Genomic DNA, 17,801 nt, shown 5'->3' with positions numbered 1-17,801 from the left:
GAGGAGGCATCAGGTTAATGTCTGCCCGATCACAAGTTTTCATTGAGAGTTACGCTATGCTAACATTTGCCCATGTGTGTGTGGGGAAAATAGGCTTCCTTTTTAGTTCTTTTATTTCTCAGGCTTTCTTTTTAAAGAAATAAATGAGCCAGAGAGAAGGTGAAGAAGAATGCAGGGGGCAAAGGCCAAAAGGGGCAGTGCCTCTCCTTTCCTCTGTGAATCCTTCTCCTTTTCCCTTGGAGCGGTCTCCTCTACCTGCAGCAGGAGGCTGAGGAGGAGGAGCAAGAAGCATTTGATAGGTGTGCAGGCTGAACCACTCCCGTGTGTGTCCTTCCTCAGGGGTGTGAGCCCTGGAGGTGTGTTAGAGAGAGAAAGAACAAGAGCAGCACAAGACCTTTTAATTTGGCGCACACAGACACACGCTTTCTATAGAGCATTCCCACTTTCTGTGGCGAGCAGAAGAGGGGTAGGAAGGAAGGAAAGGAGGGAGCGAGGCAAAAGGGACATGAACTCCTTGAGGCTGAAAGAGTTGTCAAACTCGGACTTGTACAGACGAAGGCAAGAGAGGCCAGACAGCTATGGAAGTCTGTCTGGCTACAGCTTCAGGTGAGCTCACCACTGCTAGGTTTGTAGTCCTCAAACTGTTGCTAATGTTGCATTTTAGAAATGCTGACTGAGCTCTGGGATGACTTCTTTTCGTGCTCGAGTTTTGTTCCCATTATGCTGCGTTGCTGATTTTCTGTCCCACCTCCTGCCCAGCCATCCTTAATTTGTACCACTTAACACTTTTTAAAGACAGTTTAAATCTTAATCTTCATGCCAGCCTGCGTTTGTAGTTTTTAACAAACCTGTTAAAAACGTTAAGGTCTGACCTTAACGTCAGACCTTAACGTCGAGCCTTAACGTCGGGCCTTAACGTCGGACCTTAACGTCGGGCCTTAACGTCGGGCCTTAACGTCGGGCATTAAGGTCGGGCATTAAGGTCGGACCTTAACATCGGACCTTAACATCGGACCTTAACGTCGGGCCTTAACGTCGGACCTTAACGTCGGACCTTAACGTCGGACCTTAACGTCGGGCCTTAACGTCGGACCTTAACATCGGGCCTTAACGTCGGACCTTAACGTCAGTGAACAGTAGCTGAGAAACTTTACGCCCAGAATTCCCTGATTTCTTGACAGATTGTTTGTGATGCTCTGCCGGCTGACACACCCTTTGCTCGTTTGATTATTTGCTGATAAGTTAAGAGTTTTTCTGTTTTAGTTTTAGCATAAACTATTTTAACTCGTTCAGTGCCGGCCGCTTTCAGTGCCGGCAGTGCCCTATTTTTCAAGAACCGCAGAATATTTTGTGCTATGACTGTGCAAACACCGAACCTACCAAATGAAAGATTAAAGTCTCTCCTTTCATAAAAATAAAAATGATGCATTCCTACCATATTTTGTTCCGGAGTTATTGGCCGTTGAAGGGAGGCAGAATTCAATTTCTTTAGACGTCAATGGCAGTGAATGAGTTAAGTGGTTTGCCGTTGTGCTGTTCGATTGTTGACTGTCAGTGTGCTGCTCTGTGGGCTTTGGTTTGGTTCTTATCATTAGCTGGACCGGAGCTAAGGGTTTCTTTGAGTTGCCGCAGAAACAGAGACCTGCTGAAGACAAGTCCTCCTCTGTGTGTCCTGTATTGACAGTATTTGATCAGTAAATCCTGCAGCTCTTGGCTGAATTCCTCTGAGTTGTGTGACCAGCAGTGATAGTCGTGCAGACGTTTACAATATCAGTTTCACAATCCGATAACATTACTCAGTTTTTTATGTTTTTTGTTTTGTTTTGTGCAATCTCTCTCTCTCTGTCTCTCTCTCTCTGTGTCTCTATGTGCGTGTGTGTGTGTGTGTGTGGGATCCTGAAGTTATTAGAAGAATGCAGTGATGTGAGGAATGTGGCTAACGAGAAGAGACTCTCTCGACGTGTCCCACCATCACTGCTTACTTTGAAGCCTCCCTCTTTATCTTGAAATGCCAAATGATTTTTGTCAGACTGTTTTAATTTTGTTTTCACTCTCTGCAGTTTATTCCTGGCTCAGTAACTGCACTATTTATCACTTAGTGGAAATAAAACTAAAGTTGGAAGCAGATGGAGCAGAAAAGCATGTGAACAAAAGAGAGTGAACAAAAATGGTGAGAACCAGTGAGAAAAGGAATAAATACTCTGTTGTGTGAACCTTTGCAGATTAAAACCAGTCCAGCAGTCAGTATTGCACGGCTGCATCAGCCTCCAACCTGAGGCTGGCCCTGTGGCAGCATGGTGGTGCATGGAAACCATTGCTGACCCAAAGTGAAACACACCCTGGTCACAATTTATTACGTTTTTTTATTCATAGCGCAGCCCTTTCATTTTAAAAAGAAATTACGATGAATTAATTTTTATAGGAAATGCACAATTAATGATTTATTAGATCACATTGCAGGACAGTGTTGAAGGCTTTTAATGGCTCATACAGTGAGATAAATTGAGGTTGGTAACACAATAGTGATGTAAAAAATGACCGGTTACTTAACAGTATTGAGGAACGTGTTTGTGTTGGATCTTGACCCTTGCTTCAGAATGGGCGTCTGGAACAAAATGTGCAAAACAAAGGAAATGTTAGTCATGAGTCATGTTTGCCCAGTTACTCAATCATTGTGTGTGTGTGTGGGTGCGTGGGTGCGTGCGTGTGTTGTAATGTGCAAAAAGCAGCCCTTATAGCTGTGTTGCCACGGTTGCTGTTGACAGTGTGTGAGGCGGGTGTGTGATCATGGTGTGTTTGATGTGCCTCTTTGTTCTGGATCTGCCCGACTCGGTCCGGTTTAGAGTCATGGTCAAGGGTAGTCCGCAGCGCCTGATCCGTTCAGCCAACCGCAACATAAAACCTCAACAGAATTGATCTACAATGTAAATTTATTCCAACTGTGAGTGTTTTAAATGAGCTGATGGCAAACAATCTAAAATAAATTACATTTCTACGGAGGGAATTTTTGCTGCAGAAACTCTCTTGGGTGCTGCTCCATTTGATTGCTGCCACTTGAAATTATGTCACTAGTTCCTATTTCCCCAATATATTACAACTCATTCGTAGTCAAAGGCCTGCAACCGAAAGACGAGCATGCCAGATTGTCATTTCTCATTTAATTTCACAACATCCACAATGATTAGCACACGAGAAGAAGATTGCCGCCATTTTAATTAAAATGATTAAATTAATGAAGTTATTGGTGGTATTCTTAAAGTCCAAAATGGTCCTCAGTTATCGGGTCATAATTTCTCTATGTCTAACCTCCATAATTAATTAATCATTACAAGCTCCACGCTGCACAAAAGGTGCAGATCAAGCAGAGGCGGGAAGATGATTTAACTCTTTGCAGGTAGAAACTTTAATGAAACGTATGCAACTTTGATTTATTGCCACATCTTTGCTCTTTGCTGTAATATAGAAAGATTTGAAGATTTGGAAATATGTTGCTGTGCCAATATTAACCTCAATCTGATTATGCTACTAATTTGTAATTTAATGCATGTTCAGAGCCAAAGTATCTTATTTTATATGAATGCTGCACATTTGAGCATGCTGAGTATTCCTTAGGCTTTTATTTGAGGGTAAAGCATGCGCCCTCTGGTCATTGTCGTCGCTCGGTTCTGGTTCCCAGTGAGACTCCCAGCAGGTAAGACATAAGACTGCTCTGTCTTTGCTTCATAAGCCAGACCCCGTTTGATACAGACTGGACAGTTTCACATGTATCTACTAAAGATTGTCGATTAGCTGGTGTTAGATGGGAAAACGTGGTCTTACCCCGTTCTGTGGCGTTTGGCAGCTCCTCTCGGAGGAGGGAGCGTTGGCCCCCTGCTGTGCATACAAACCCTCTCACAGACACAAAACGCCAGCTGCTAGCTCCGAGTTTGGAGTTGAGCCTCCACTAGGTGTCTATTTGTAGAATGATAGAGTACTGTAGAAGAGCGTTACGCTTAAGGACACGTTTCAGCGAGACACACTCGTACAGCTGCAGAACGTTTGACGCCACATAGATTCATGGATTCTTTGTACGTCTCTGAGTTTTGCTGTGTATTCTCACCTGGCTTTCTCTGGGATTGCCGGTTTGGAAGTGGACGTTACTTTGAAGTAACGGTTGAGTTTAATGACATATAAAGCTATAAACATCAACATTTCAAGGGACCAATAACTATTAAACAAATCTAACCATTCATAGCTTCAGGGAGATGATTTGATCTCACATTCAGGCTCTTCTGTTTGTTACGCGGAGAAAAGGCTTCCTTTCTTTAGTTGCTAGATTCACGCTGGTATTTTTTGCTATGTCTATCTGTAGCGTGTTTTGAAATGGGGAAATGCTGCCGATGTATTTCAAGTACAGTTGTGTTGGGAGGATGGCACCAATGAAATAATATCTGGCATCGCGTTCAGCCCCTGTATGTGTGTCTAAACATAGTTCTGCTTGAGTTCTTAATCCGCGTGTGTTACTTGTTCTGCCATTTATCCCGACGACTTCGACTCCTTTCCTTTTGTGTTGTTCCTGTTTTCAGCAATACTGAAGCGGTGCCGAGTTGTCATATCTCCCAGAAAGCTGAGAGCTCCAGATGTTCAACACTCGAATCGTTTGCTTGCACGGGGGGGGGGGGGGGGGATTTATTTACCATTGATTGTAGATAAATTGTAGATTTGTGTTTGTTGGTGATGGTTGACTGATCTGCGTCAGGGTGGGCTCTTAAACTTCGGTAACATGCACGAGAATAGACAGGCGGTGTGACAGGACGGAGGCTAAATGTAGGTACCGGTAGGTGTGTGTGTGTCAGAGAGAGAGAGAGAGAGAGGGAGAAAAGGAGAGTTATGTGGGAGTGAGGATAAGAGGGTGTGTGTGTGTGTGCCTCATGAGCAAGCGCAGGGCGAGTACTCACAGCAGCCTGATCAGTGTTGTGTTCGGCTTGCTGTGTGGATTTCAGCCACTTGCAGGAATAGTGGAACCGGCGCCGGGGGGGGGGGTTCCGTTCAGACGGGCCCGTTTTACCTGAAGCAGGTGTTAGATGGATTTTTGCTGTTAACCAGAACTGTTGTAGATGAGCATGGAGACGAACGATCATGCCCTGCCACCGTCGATACCCGAGGACCGCGAAGCCCCGGACCGTGTGTCTCACACGGGAATGAACGGTTACCACGAGAAGCTCCGCAGCGGCGACGGCGGCGAGGATGAGGTTCCAGTGTCCAAGTCCCAAAGGCGCAAGAGTGACGTCAAAGTCTATAAGGAGTTTTGTGATTTTTATGCTCGCTTGTAAGTACACAGTTCAGTAGAAGCGCTGCATCGAATTGTTGCCCAGGTGGCTTTAAAATGAAAGCTTTTTTTTTTTTAATTATCTCTTAAATCTATGAAATGTTTAAACTGGAGCGTCCCACCACTGTGGCACAGAAATATTCTACACAGCAGACGCGTAAAACCTGCGTCGTCCCCTTTAAGGCCGCTGCTGACCCGCCAGCAAGGATGGAATTAGTGATGGATTAGGGTTTATGTCAGATTAAATGGATTTGGATTTGCAGTCTGAATAATTTTCTGTTGGCTGATTGGTGATTTGTAAGAAGAGTTGCGCCTTTTGTTGATGAACTCTCACTCTGAAGTAAAGGTCTGCCGGTGCAGCGATGGTGTTGAGCTGCATCGTCGGGAGAATGTGAAGAATTCTGATCTTGTAGTAGCTGGATTTACCAACTACTCTCATTTGGTTACGCTGTCTTAGGCGCCACGTTTGTGGAGGCATGGCTCCAAGTGCTACAGAGGAGAGGACACAAGAAGGGCTATTTTTGCGTAAACTGGCACTCCAAACATGTGTGCACGGGGGATAGAAAGGCTAAATATACAGACAGTAATGCGTTTCTGTCTTACGCGGCCTCATCACAGGCTGCAGGGGGGGAAATGGATGGAAGTCGGTGTTGACGGCCGTATCTGAATCTTCGTCCAGCTGTCTGTGATGAAGGAGTCTCGGGGTTCCATCGTTGTTCTGACTGCAGATGTGAGATCAGAGGCCAGAGAGGACAGAGAGGACAGAGAGGACAGAGGAGACGCAAGAGACCGGAGAAATCAGGGCGGAGGCAACAGAAGGAATTCATAACAGAAGTGATGAGTTGCATCTTTTGGATTGACAGAGAGACACGCACACACACACATGCATGTGCACGTGCGCAACACACACACACACATAGACAAAGTTTGACCTGTTAACACATACAGTATTGTCACACAACACCACAACAGAAGACATTAAGCAATACTACGCATGTAATCTTGATAATAGATAAATACGGTAATAATACATCAATAAATCAGTAGCATAAGTTAGTAAGCAATCCATTACTATATCCTCTGCTTTCTTTAGGCTACTGTTAATGAGTTTGCATTCTTTGTATCAGACTGAGACTGTAGTGATCTTTGCAGTCTGACACAAACTAAGCTGGTAAAATAAAATCATTTGCTCAACTCGGAAAAGATGCAAGAAATACATTTCCAAAAAGCATTCAAGCAAACCCATCAAAAATGAATGGGTACACTTACGCAGCCCTGTGGAGCTCCGGTAGACATCACAGATCAACTTGCTATTAACACTAACCCAATGCATTGTGTTTGTTTATGACAACACTTGATTGCTGAGAATTCTGAGTTTCTGAATGAAACGCTCTCGCTGTAGGATGTAAAGGGAAGAAACAGAGTCAACTAGAAAAGCACCCAGAGAGCGCAGACCTCCACCTCCACCCCCACCGAGCAGCTCATTCCCCTCCCAATCAGATTTAGGTTCTAAAGTGTTCTTGGTATCTTTATACACCAACCAAGAAAAGTACAATTGAATCGGACTTCATGTGTATTTTTAACAAAAAATGGAGTTTTCAATGTTAAAATTAAATATTTTTACTCACTCCATTCTGGATTTGATCCGGATGAAATTCAGTGGTGAGATAGAAGCCCCCACCCTACATGACTGTCAACTTCCTTAAACATCGGTCGATTTTGACTGCAATGTTTACGAAAATTCAAAGTGATCCAGAATCCAGGATCTCTTCTGGATCACTGCTAAAATGTCATCATCTGTTCCTGGAAACATTCCCAACATTTCCTGGACATTTTATCCAGATCCGTCCAGAATTTTTTGAGTTATCTTGCTACCGGACGAACAGACGGATGGACAGACAGACAAACGCCGTCGATTACGTAACCCCCGCCTCGCCTCGGCGGCGGTAAATATCTTTTCCCTGAGCTGACCAGCAGCTATCTCCATCTGTAGTCACAAGGGTAAAAGGATGGACGTGGAATCGTAGATGTCTCCTCCCCACCTGGTAGCAGTTCAACCTAAAAATGCATCCAGTTCCGTCATCTCGCGTGTTGTGTAGCTTGGATAGTGCAGGTGGAGAGCTGATCCAGGATCAGGCTTTGGTAGCATTTCCTTTGAACAGAGCTGACTATGGGAAACTGGTGAGGGATCCTGTTCTCCTTCTAGCACTGGTGACTCCCTCTGACTAGCTCAGGGGTGGGCAAACTTTTTGACTCGCGGGCCACAATGGGTTCTAAAATTTGACAGAGGGGCCGGACCAAGAACAGATGGACGAAGTATTTGTGTGAGCTAATATAAGTGACACATGAAAGCTATTGCATTAAAGGATTTGGCCTTTTACAGGTAGCATTACAAGGATTAGGTCAAATGAATGAGGTTTAATTATAATACAATTTTATTTAATGATATAATTTGGACAAGTTTGGCGGGCCGGATTAAAAAGACCAACGGGCCGCATATGGCCCCCGGGCCTGGGTTTGCCCATGCCTGGACTAGCTGGTCTGTCAGCGCCTCGTTGGTAGCGCGTTACCAGTCGTCCGTCTAGCTGCCAGTGAGCAGGTCTCTTCAGATCACTGCCGTCACTCAGGGCCCGTTTCTCATTGATGTAAGAGCTTCTCTCGTGCACGTTTGAAGATGTGTGTGAAACATCGACTTGTTTAAATTTGCAGCTTTCCTTCCGTTAAGATCCTTCTTCCATACGTTACACGTTCACTCCTCGGTGATGGAACCTCGGGCGATTTGCACCACGCCGTTGCGCCGCGTAACGAAGCCGTGGAGGACGTGGATATAAATTCACGCATGCAATAGAACTGCAAGGATGTCATTCAGGGGTTCTACTAGCTGTAAGAACTTGCGTTGGACGAGGAGTTCTGATCTGTCCCTCGCGTAGCGTGCTTGAGGCAGTTAGGGAGGTGGAAATGCCTCAAGGATTTATCATTTCCTCCCACAAATACTTGTCAGGGCAGGGCTGTCGGCGTACGCAGTATCAGTCCAGACCCAGTATCTGCCCAGTATGTGTCTGAGAGTTTCTGGAATTCTTCCTCCTTCCCAAGTTGTTTGAACTAAGTTAAAAAGAGCTGATGGCATCGCTCCATAAGAATCCTACACACCTTATGTGTGTGTTTCTGCGTTGCCAGGTTACACTTTGGTATTCTGAACTTTCAGGCAACGTAGATAAGCCAGTGTGATCCCGCTGTTTTCTCTCACTCGTCCCTTTTGTGTCTGGAAGCAATGTTTTTAGTGTCCAATAATCACGTCACGACGGTGAACATGGGCTGCAATGAATCAAATAGCATTCTGTTAGCAAGCCTTAGTGTGTCATTTTGCTATCTAAATACTACATTCCCTTCTTCTGCTCTAATTTCACTTGAATTAATTCTTTATCCTGACTATTTGTACTCTAACCCTGATTCTGATTTTTCCCCCTCAGCAACATGGCCAACGCTTTGGCCAACGCCATGTGTGAGCGCTGCAAGAGCGGTTTCGCTCCAGCGGAGAAGATCGTGAACAGCAACGGGGAGCTCTACCACGAGCAGTGCTTTGTGTGCGCCCAGTGTTTCCAGCAGTTCCCTGAGGGACTCTTCTATGAGGTAACTTGTCGTCGTCGTCCTTGTCTTTATAAGTTGGTTCTTTTTATCATCCAACAATACATGCTTGATGCCGTAATTGACTATGTGCAAGATATTTACTGCAGAAATGCTCCATAAACATTAAACATGAAATGGCGTTACCGGTGTATATAGAAGTATTCTTTGCCCTGGCTGCAGGTACCAGTGATTATTTTTCCTTTGTGACCAGCAGATATCGGCAGTGAATTTTCTGACTGTTATGAGCCACCAGACTGGAGCCCCAGTTTTCTTTTTTTTTTTAAACGGTTCATTATTAGTCAACAATGCACACTCGGATCCCTTCCTGCTCTGCTGGATCATTTTAAAGAGGTTTTTGTTATCCTCAGTACTGTACTGTATTACATTTACATAGTATTATATAGTATATGTTGTATTCAGCGCTGCTTTATGAAGCCGTGCTTCAGTGATAACCGTGTGAAATACCTCCGTTTATCCAGTCCGGTATTTAGCCAAGGTTACTCTAGAATCTCGTGGGCGCTTGGGTTGAGATTTTATATTTTATACAAATCTAAGATAAAGTAAAATACAATACAATATTTGCTAAATGGAGGAATGTCGTGTTCTTACATGTTTTACTGAATTTGGCCTCTGACGGTCTCTGCTGATTGATCACTGCATTCAAGAAACGGCTCACAAAGAACCACTGAAGCAAATCATAGATTTGTGTCGAGTAAATTGACGGCATCTCGACTTCTGTGTTCTGAGTTAGTGCTGCCGAGTAACAGTTTACAGCCGCAGCCATTCTCTCCGACTGCTTTACTAAATGTATTCGATTTATTGACTGCCCAGTAGCTTAAACTTCAGAGCTTTTTATTGTGTAGAACAAGAACACAATTCTGTGTTGAGATTTTATCTCAATGACAAAACATTATTTTTGTAGCCTGGTTAAAATAAAAAGCATCAGTTTTAAAAAAATTGTGTTGTTAGGAATAAGAAGAATGCATTTGTGTTAGCAAATATTTTTTTCAATAACACACTTAAAGCACACATGCATTAATTATTTAATTAGTAATTAGTAATTAGTCAAACTGTTCTGATCTTTTTGATAGTTTGAAGGCAGGAAATACTGCGAGCATGACTTCCAGATGCTGTTTGCCCCCTGTTGCCACCAATGTGGTAAGTACAGGAAATACACAGAGTACCATTTCGTTTCACTTGACCTGTTCAGGGTCACATGAGGCAATGCCCATTAAATAAATATCTGTGTGTGTTTTATATTTGTCTCCAAGGTGAATTCATCATTGGCCGCGTGATCAAGGCGATGAACAACAGTTGGCATCCGGACTGCTTCTGCTGTGATATCTGCCAGGCTGTGCTCGCTGATGTTGGCTTTGTTAAGAATGCTGGAAGGTCAGGTCCTTCATTGAGTTACCGACGCTGCAAACACCATTACGGCTTCTGATGATGCCTGATGTGGCGTTATTCTATCGAATGTTGAGGGTGCCTCTTTTTCTATGCCAGAATCAGACATTTAGCGAACTTGTAATGTTTTTTTAATCAACAAAATGAAATGAAACTTGTATGTCGTTATGTTTTGGTCACTGTGCTTGTTCCTTCTATTCATACTAGTCTTAATGATTGGATGATTCGTCTGCATTAGTACACTGCTGCTATCGCTGCAGCAGCTGTCGCTCTGGACGGATGCGTCCGACGGATGCGTCCGACGGATGCGTCCGACGGATGCGTCCGACCGGAGTGTGGCTGTGCGAGTGGAAGGACCCTCAGAGAGCAGGATGTCTTAACGAGTGCTTCCCCATCCATTTGACCGTGCCTTTGGTTCCTCGCTCTCCCATCAGGCACCTGTGCCGTCCCTGTCACAACAGAGAGAAGGCTCGGGGTCTCGGCAAGTACATCTGTCAGAAGTGTCACGCCATCATTGAGGAGCAGCCTCTGCTGTTCAAGAACGACCCCTATCACCCCGACCACTTCAACTGCAACAACTGCGGGTAAATATGCGCATCGCTATGTTACCACTATATAGATAACTCATTCTAAGTCACTGAGACATGGACTAAATACTCATCACTACTACCGTATTATCAAGAAAATATCAGCCAAAACCTGCCCCCTAGTGGACAGACTGTGGTCATTGTCGTGCATGTTGTACACACAAGCACATGAGGTGTGTTATAATACTGCAGTTTTACTGAGCTAGTGAATCAGAAGATATTTGTTCACCTGTGTGTGTGTGTGTGTGTGTTCCATTGTACATAATTTAACGTAAATATAACATTTTCTCTTTGTTTTCTAGTAAGGAGCTGACGGCTGATGCCAGGGAGCTGAAGGGGGAGCTTTACTGTCTACCCTGCCATGACAAGATGGGTGTCCCCATATGTGGGGCCTGCAGGAGGCCCATCGAGGGCCGTGTGGTTAATGCCATGGGCAAGCAGTGGCATGTGGAGGTGCGGTTTTAAATTGTGCTAACTTTAGTTCACTGAAGCTTATGAAACGGTCAAATTTGCATTTACATTTTCAAAAATGTTGTGTTTACAATCTTTCAGGAATAATTTTTTCTGTGTTTTACAAATCTATAATATCAGAACATGAGTCTCAGAGGGTCATCATTTACTATAATTCACCAATCAGTTTCCTGTGAAATGCAAATTACTTGAAATTAGATATAATTCGAGATGATGTTTGTATTTTTTCTCTCTCTTCTTTTTTCATTAATTTCTTTCCAGCGGCTTCACCTTAATGTCTATGGTTGTACTTCTACCAGTTTAGTTTAGTTTGTGCCATTTCCAAGTCCTGGTTCCTCCATCATCTGTCTACCTCCTTGTTTCCTCCTCATCTTCATCCTTTCTTTCTCCACACGTAGCATCATGTGTGCACTGTGTGTGAGCGGCCTTTTCAGGGCCACCCGTTCTTTGAGCGAGGTGGCCGTACCTATTGTGAGAGACACTTTGACATGGTGAGGGAATTAAGAATCGGCCTGACATTGATTGCTGCCCTGCACGTCAGTCCTCGCTAGTGCCTCAACCTCAAACAAGTTCAGTCAGTCACTCAGCGTCCGTACCATATCTAGAGATCCTAGAGATCGAGAGCTTTATTCAATATTCAATGTACTGATGTTATTTATCCCAGAGCTGAATGAAATGGGATTGAACAGAAATGTAGATTTAATGACATGAGGGTTTCTAAATGGTTTAATTTTCTCATCAGATCTGATGCTTTGTCACAAAAAATATAGGAAAAATCTATTCTTCATTTTGGGTGTTAAAATGATCAGAATTTAACTATACTGCATATTGACAGAATTAAAATTCTATATTGATAATATGTTCTGTATTACAAACGGTGACCTGATTAATGTAAAGGATCCTCATTACATAGTGGGCATGCCCCTTTGATTATCATACCCACCACTCACAAGTCATTTAAAAGGCTCGAGGGCTCGCCAGCCTCTCCGCCGCGTCGCTCAGATCATCTGGACTGAACACATTTGATTATGCTTTGACCTGATGATGTCTGAGTTCCTGCCTGACTGTGCTAACTACGTCTTTCCAGCATTTTGTGTGCGCTAAGTGTGAGAAACCCTTCCTGGGCCACCGTCACTACGAGCGCAAGGGCCTGGCCTACTGCGAAACGCACTATAATCAGGTAACGCTCAGCACTGCTGGAAATGTTTAGTGTGGTCGTATAATGTGAATATTCAGTCAAACTCCCAACCAGATCAATTATTATTTAAAAAATAATGTATTTATACGAATACACAATATCCTCACTGATTTACCACAAAATGTGGGGGGGGGGAGATTTTCCACTTGTTCCCAACACAGCCTTCTTTGTCTCTGGAAGTACTAGTAAATAAATATTCAGTCAGTACAACATATACATACACCTCAGCAGTATCAGCAAAGCATTTTTGATTTGACTGATTTTTTTGTGTTTTATTCACTCAATTGTAGAAAAGTTAAAGTGGTACAAGTACATTATGGGATTCCCACTTTATGCTTCCCATTATTCCACCCATTTTTGTGCTTCCTGTAGAAAAAGCCTCTCTAAACAAGCCTTTGCTTGTTTTTTGAACACAGCATGTAGTTTGAGCTTTGATGAAAGCGGCCGGTGGTACATTGTGTAACTCTACATTATGTTACAGAGTTTCCTAACAGATGAGACATGCATTGTGTTGCTCACTCTGTGCTTCTCTCCCATTATGCCACTCAGCTGTTTGGCGATGTTTGCTACCACTGCAATCGTGTCATTGAAGGAGACGGTGAGAAAGCTTTTTATATTTATTTTTGTATTATTAAAGGGTTTACAGTATTTGTGGAGTGCCAGCATCAGCTATTGTAATTGTTATATGTATGTTATATATCTGTATATATGTTTTGTTTTACGCATTGTGTGCCGATGTCTTTGCAGTCTGGAGCAAACTGAGAGAATTTGTTTGATTTATTTCCCCCCAGTGGTGTCTGCCCTGAACAAGGCTTGGTGTGTCAACTGTTTCGCCTGCTCTACGTGCAACACCAAGCTCACTCTCAAGTAAGTCATAAATATATGTTGGAGGCGAACAGTAGCAGTGACGGTGTCATGACTCACACATCAGTCTTCACATTACCCTAGAGTATATTTATACTTCTTTGTTTGTATTTAAAGGTTCACCTGTGGTTTGGTAAACCTGCTCTTCGTGTTTTTCAAGGCCGCCCTCTATATTTGGCTTGCTGCTATTGTTAACAGTCTCTGCTTAATCATCTCTCTTTCAATCCTGTGTCTCTGGGTGTATCCCACACTCATCCTTCTTTTTCTTTCCACTGTTCTTGCCTTGCTCATTCTCTCTCCACTTGTCTTCCTCTGTTCTTCCCCCCCCTTTTTACGCGCCTTTCCATTCCTCTTTCCTCCCTGCCCTATCAGGGATAAATTTGTGGAGGTGGATCTGAAGCCTGTGTGTAAACACTGCTACGAACGTCTGCCGGACGACATGAAACGTCGGCTGGCCAAGCGCGAGCGTGACTCAAAAGACAAGAAGAAGAAATTGATGCCCATGTGTCTGTGAACCTTTCTTTCTCCTTTCTCCTCACTGCCACCGTTTCTGCTTTGGTCAGTTTCCGTCTTCTGTCTTTTTGTTTTTGTTTTGCTTGTGCTGTTTCATTGTCTTCAGATTTCAAACATGATCTATGCCACATGTATTTTCTATCTCACTGTTATACTTGGCACTGTACATCTGAATGGCAAGCCGCTTTAGTCAAGATTGTAGGTGAACACTGGTTTCATTAAATGCCTGCTCAGCCCAAAGTAAGTAAAGTTTATTTATGTAGCAGCTTTCACAGACGGGAGAAGTCACAAAGTACTTCACAGAAGAACAGTAAAATAGAGATACAATAAACCACAAATACAATAAAATACAATAAAACACAAATACAATAAAATACAATAAAACACATATACAATAAAATACAAATAAAACACAGATACAATAAAATACAAATAAAACACAGATACAATTACAATCACTGAAGGTATAAATTAAAATAACAAGAATGTCATAAATCAACCCCTAAATCGTTCGTAGTTAAGATGCTTGGCGGAACAAGTGGGTTTTAAAAGTATCAATAGAGTCCACCGAACGTAATTCCAGAGCCTCGGCGCAACAGCCTGGAAGGAGCGGGATTAGTACAGGATTAGGACTCGTACACTAGTAACCCCTGCTATGCATGGATGAAAGTCAGATTAGTCACAAAGTAAAGGGAATGTGTTGTTTCCTGGGTCTCCTGGTCTGTCTGGGTGTAAAAAGGGCAAATCCTTCATTTCTTTCTGGAGTGTTCTGGCTGCAGCAGTGGAAGTGCCTCCATCCCGCTGGGTTAGGCACGCGTTCTGGTCCTGCTTTGAGAGGAAATGCTATCGGGGACAGCTGGGTGGAAAGGTTTAAGTAGTTTGCCATTGTTAATGGGATTAAATGCATTTAATACAGAAAATAATCACTGAAACATATCACCTCCGTCAGGACTTCACATTCCTCAAAAGGTTTTATTTTAATCATAAAACTTGTTGATCAAATTTTAATCTGAATGTGGTTTTATAAGAGAAAACAATTCCTTTCAGGTGATGCCAATAGTAATTAAACATGCCCGTGCACAATATAAATCTTCTCCATGTTTCCATTTCTCATTTTCAGTAGACGTAAATATTACACTGATGTCTGCATAATGGGAATGATGATGTTGAAATGCCAACCTGTGACTGCAACACCTTTTCCCACAGGAACAAGTTTGTGGAGTTTGACATGAAACCGGTGTGCAAGAAGTGTTACGAGAAATTCCCATTGGAGCTGAAGAAGAGGCTGAAGAAGCTCTCTGAAACTGTTGCACGGAAGTAAGCTCACAGTTCACCAGCTGGACGGATAGAGAAATGGATGAGATGCCGATGTGCGTATTCAGAGAGGAGCGTTTTGTGTGTTTTGTAGTGTAGCTGATCTGATAACATGTTCAGTTCTATTGACAGAGCGAAGAATGTCATGGAAACCGGCAGATTAGTTAGTCAGTCGCTAAGTTTAATATTACTCAGCCTTTTCATTACACACTCACGCGCTTGCCTTATTACATATATATTATATATATGGCCACATGTTGCTAAATATATATATTAAGCCGAAACACAAAGGATGATGGTCCTCTTTCAAAACGAGACATGAGCTTTACAACAATAAGAACATGTTGACAGGCTGTTCCACTTTTTGCCTACTTGTCTCATGATGCCAAACGAAAAGAAAGTTGGAAAAAATAGTTTTATATTATGTTTTGTGTGTATAATATCTCCAGTATTTCTTGTTTTCAATTTATATGCCTGTATTTTTGTTGTTCTTTTTCTGTGTTACATTTAAGCCAAATAGTTTTTGTGTTGAGCAATATTCAATTTCCTTTTGTAACTACAGTTTATTGGCAACACACGACGACATGTGGCCGTAGTGGTTCACTCAACCATCACTTGAAATATTCCGATTGCCTTTTATTTGCTATGCAGTTGTGTAAAACAATCTGGTATTTACAAAGAGTTCTTACCTTACGTTGGTTCACGGCGTACAATCTAGCATAATATGCAAAAGCCCTGACATGAAGCCCAATCTCTAATGGTCAGTTTCGGTTTGATCTTCACTCAAACAGGCAACAGGAATATTGCAAGCGCCTTTCAAAGTAATTTAGCTGAATTCCACACTTTACAGCATTTTAAAATATTATAGAGATGAGCGAACACTTCTGTCACATTGTCAGCAAGTAACATGATTTATTGCACGATAACTGGTAGCTATTGTTGCTATCATGGTGGCTTATGGTTTGTGCAGAGACCGAAAGCAGGAGTGAATTTAGATGTTGGAATGTGTGTCCCTGCTGTTTATAATTCAGGGAATGATCCTCTTCGAGAAGTCTAGCAACTTCATCTGGGTTCAGATTTGATCATAGAATGCTTCTATTTTGCAAAGTAGTTCAAAAGGAAAAAACACATTCCAATATTTCATGAAAATGTAGTGTCTGTGACTGGTGTGATTTTCACTATCTATAATGTCACAACATTTCTCATATACCACATAGAATTATAACTGTAACCAAACTAAAGCGTAGTGGTAGGTTATTGCCTGGGGATGCTGACAAGACTGCTCACTGTATTTTAGCTTCTTCGTGTTTATCGAGAAGAGATATTTATTAATGTAAACTCACCAAAGTGCATGTTCTAAACTTGGAGATATATTTTCTTTAGATCCAGGATAATTCTGCCACTATGTCTAAATAAACATGTATGTCAGTGCTACTGCTGTTCATGTGCTTTTATTTAAATTCACTCACTTGCGATGTAATATGTCCATTCACAGGTTTAGGGGCATGACAAATTCCCAATATCTGTTTTGTACCTTAACCAGTAACATATTTACCTCCGCCGAGGCGGGGGTTATGTGATCGCCGGCGTTTCTCCGTCCGTCCTTCTGTTAGCAATATAACTCGAAACATTTCCCAACGGATCTTGATGACATTTTCAGGAAATGTTGGGAATGTTATCAGGAACAGATGATCGGATTTTGGTGATGATCCAGAAGAGATCCTAAATGTGAAATATTCGGTAACATTGCACTCAATGGAGTGTCAGAATTGGTTCCTCAATATCTTGGTTGATTGTTGATCGATGTTTATGGAAATTGCCACAATCATGTAGGGTGCGGACCTCTATCTCACCAGCGAATTTCATCTGGATCGGATTCAGAATAACGTTTTTAACATTGAAAAACCCATTTACGGATGAAAAGATCTGTTAAAAATACACATAAACTCTGATTCACTTTTACTTGTCATGTTTGGTGTATAAAGATACCAAGAACAATTTAGAGCCTTTTAATGATGATCCAGATCACCATGTGGACGGTGCAAATCTAATTACGAGGGGAATTAGCTGCTCGGCTGAGGTCTGCGCTCTCTGGAGTACTTTTCTAGTTTGTTTCTGTCATTACTGTGAATGAATATACAGGGAGTATATATATATATACAGTATTGTATATATTGGTCTTACACAAGGCAGCTTTGTTCTACACTGAAAACTGTATTTGAAACGCATCTTAAATTTGATAAATTAGTGCCTGAGTGTACTTCTTCTTCATCCATGTTGTAATTTCATGTATTTTGGGCGAGCCCGCACAGCGCTTCAAAATAATGTGCGTCAGCGTGCGTCAAACCCAATACTCCATTTTCATTGGCTAAGGAAACAGATTCAAGGCCCACGTGATCCCCCCTGCCATTTGACGGCGACGAGGCTGCGCAACAAACAACATGGGGAGCGAACGACAGGGAGTGACGGCGGGCCAGACCTCGGAGTCCGTTTTTTAAGCGTTGTGAGCTCCTTC

The 17,801-nt window shown here is 42.6% G+C and overlaps 1 protein-coding gene across 2 annotated transcripts; it reads left to right on the top strand.

Moving 5' to 3' along the window:
• The first annotated feature begins 412 nt into the window (after window positions 1-412).
• Window positions 413-16,720, top strand: lims2 (LIM and senescent cell antigen-like domains 2). Of its 2 annotated transcripts, none has more exons than XM_068746009.1 (10): window positions 413-606; window positions 8,779-8,938; window positions 10,027-10,093; window positions 10,207-10,327; window positions 10,774-10,923; window positions 11,229-11,379; window positions 12,485-12,577; window positions 13,145-13,193; window positions 13,387-13,462; window positions 15,179-16,720. In XM_068746009.1, exons 1-10 carry the CDS (start codon window positions 506-508, stop codon window positions 15,291-15,293), a joined length of 1,083 nt encoding a protein of 360 aa, XP_068602110.1. In that variant the 5' UTR covers window positions 413-505; the 3' UTR covers window positions 15,294-16,720. The 2 variants fall into 2 exon arrangements, with proteins under 2 accessions (XP_068602110.1, XP_068602109.1); XM_068746008.1 differs by lacking the exons at window positions 413-606; window positions 15,179-16,720 and adding exons at window positions 5,097-5,308; window positions 13,832-13,973.
• The last annotated feature ends 1,081 nt before the right edge of the window (window positions 16,721-17,801 follow it).

Source organism: Brachionichthys hirsutus, chromosome 12 (genome assembly GCF_040956055.1).
Source record: "Brachionichthys hirsutus isolate HB-005 chromosome 12, CSIRO-AGI_Bhir_v1, whole genome shotgun sequence".
In the NCBI taxonomy this organism is placed as follows: Eukaryota; Metazoa; Chordata; class Actinopteri; order Lophiiformes; family Brachionichthyidae; genus Brachionichthys; species Brachionichthys hirsutus.
The sequence above is the reverse complement of the archived record's forward strand: the minus strand, read 5'-3'. Positions and strand labels throughout refer to the sequence as shown.

Coding starts and splice junctions, on each gene's coding strand:
- lims2 (XM_068746008.1), top strand. CDS start 5,097: ATGAGCATGGAGACGAACGATCATGCCCTGCCACCGTCGATACCCGAG. Junction 5,309..8,778: donor TGTGATTTTTATGCTCGCTT/GTAAGTACACAG, acceptor TTTCCCCCTCAG/CAACATGGCCAACGCTTTGG. Junction 10,924..11,228: donor TTCAACTGCAACAACTGCGG/GTAAATATGCGC, acceptor TTTGTTTTCTAG/TAAGGAGCTGACGGCTGATG.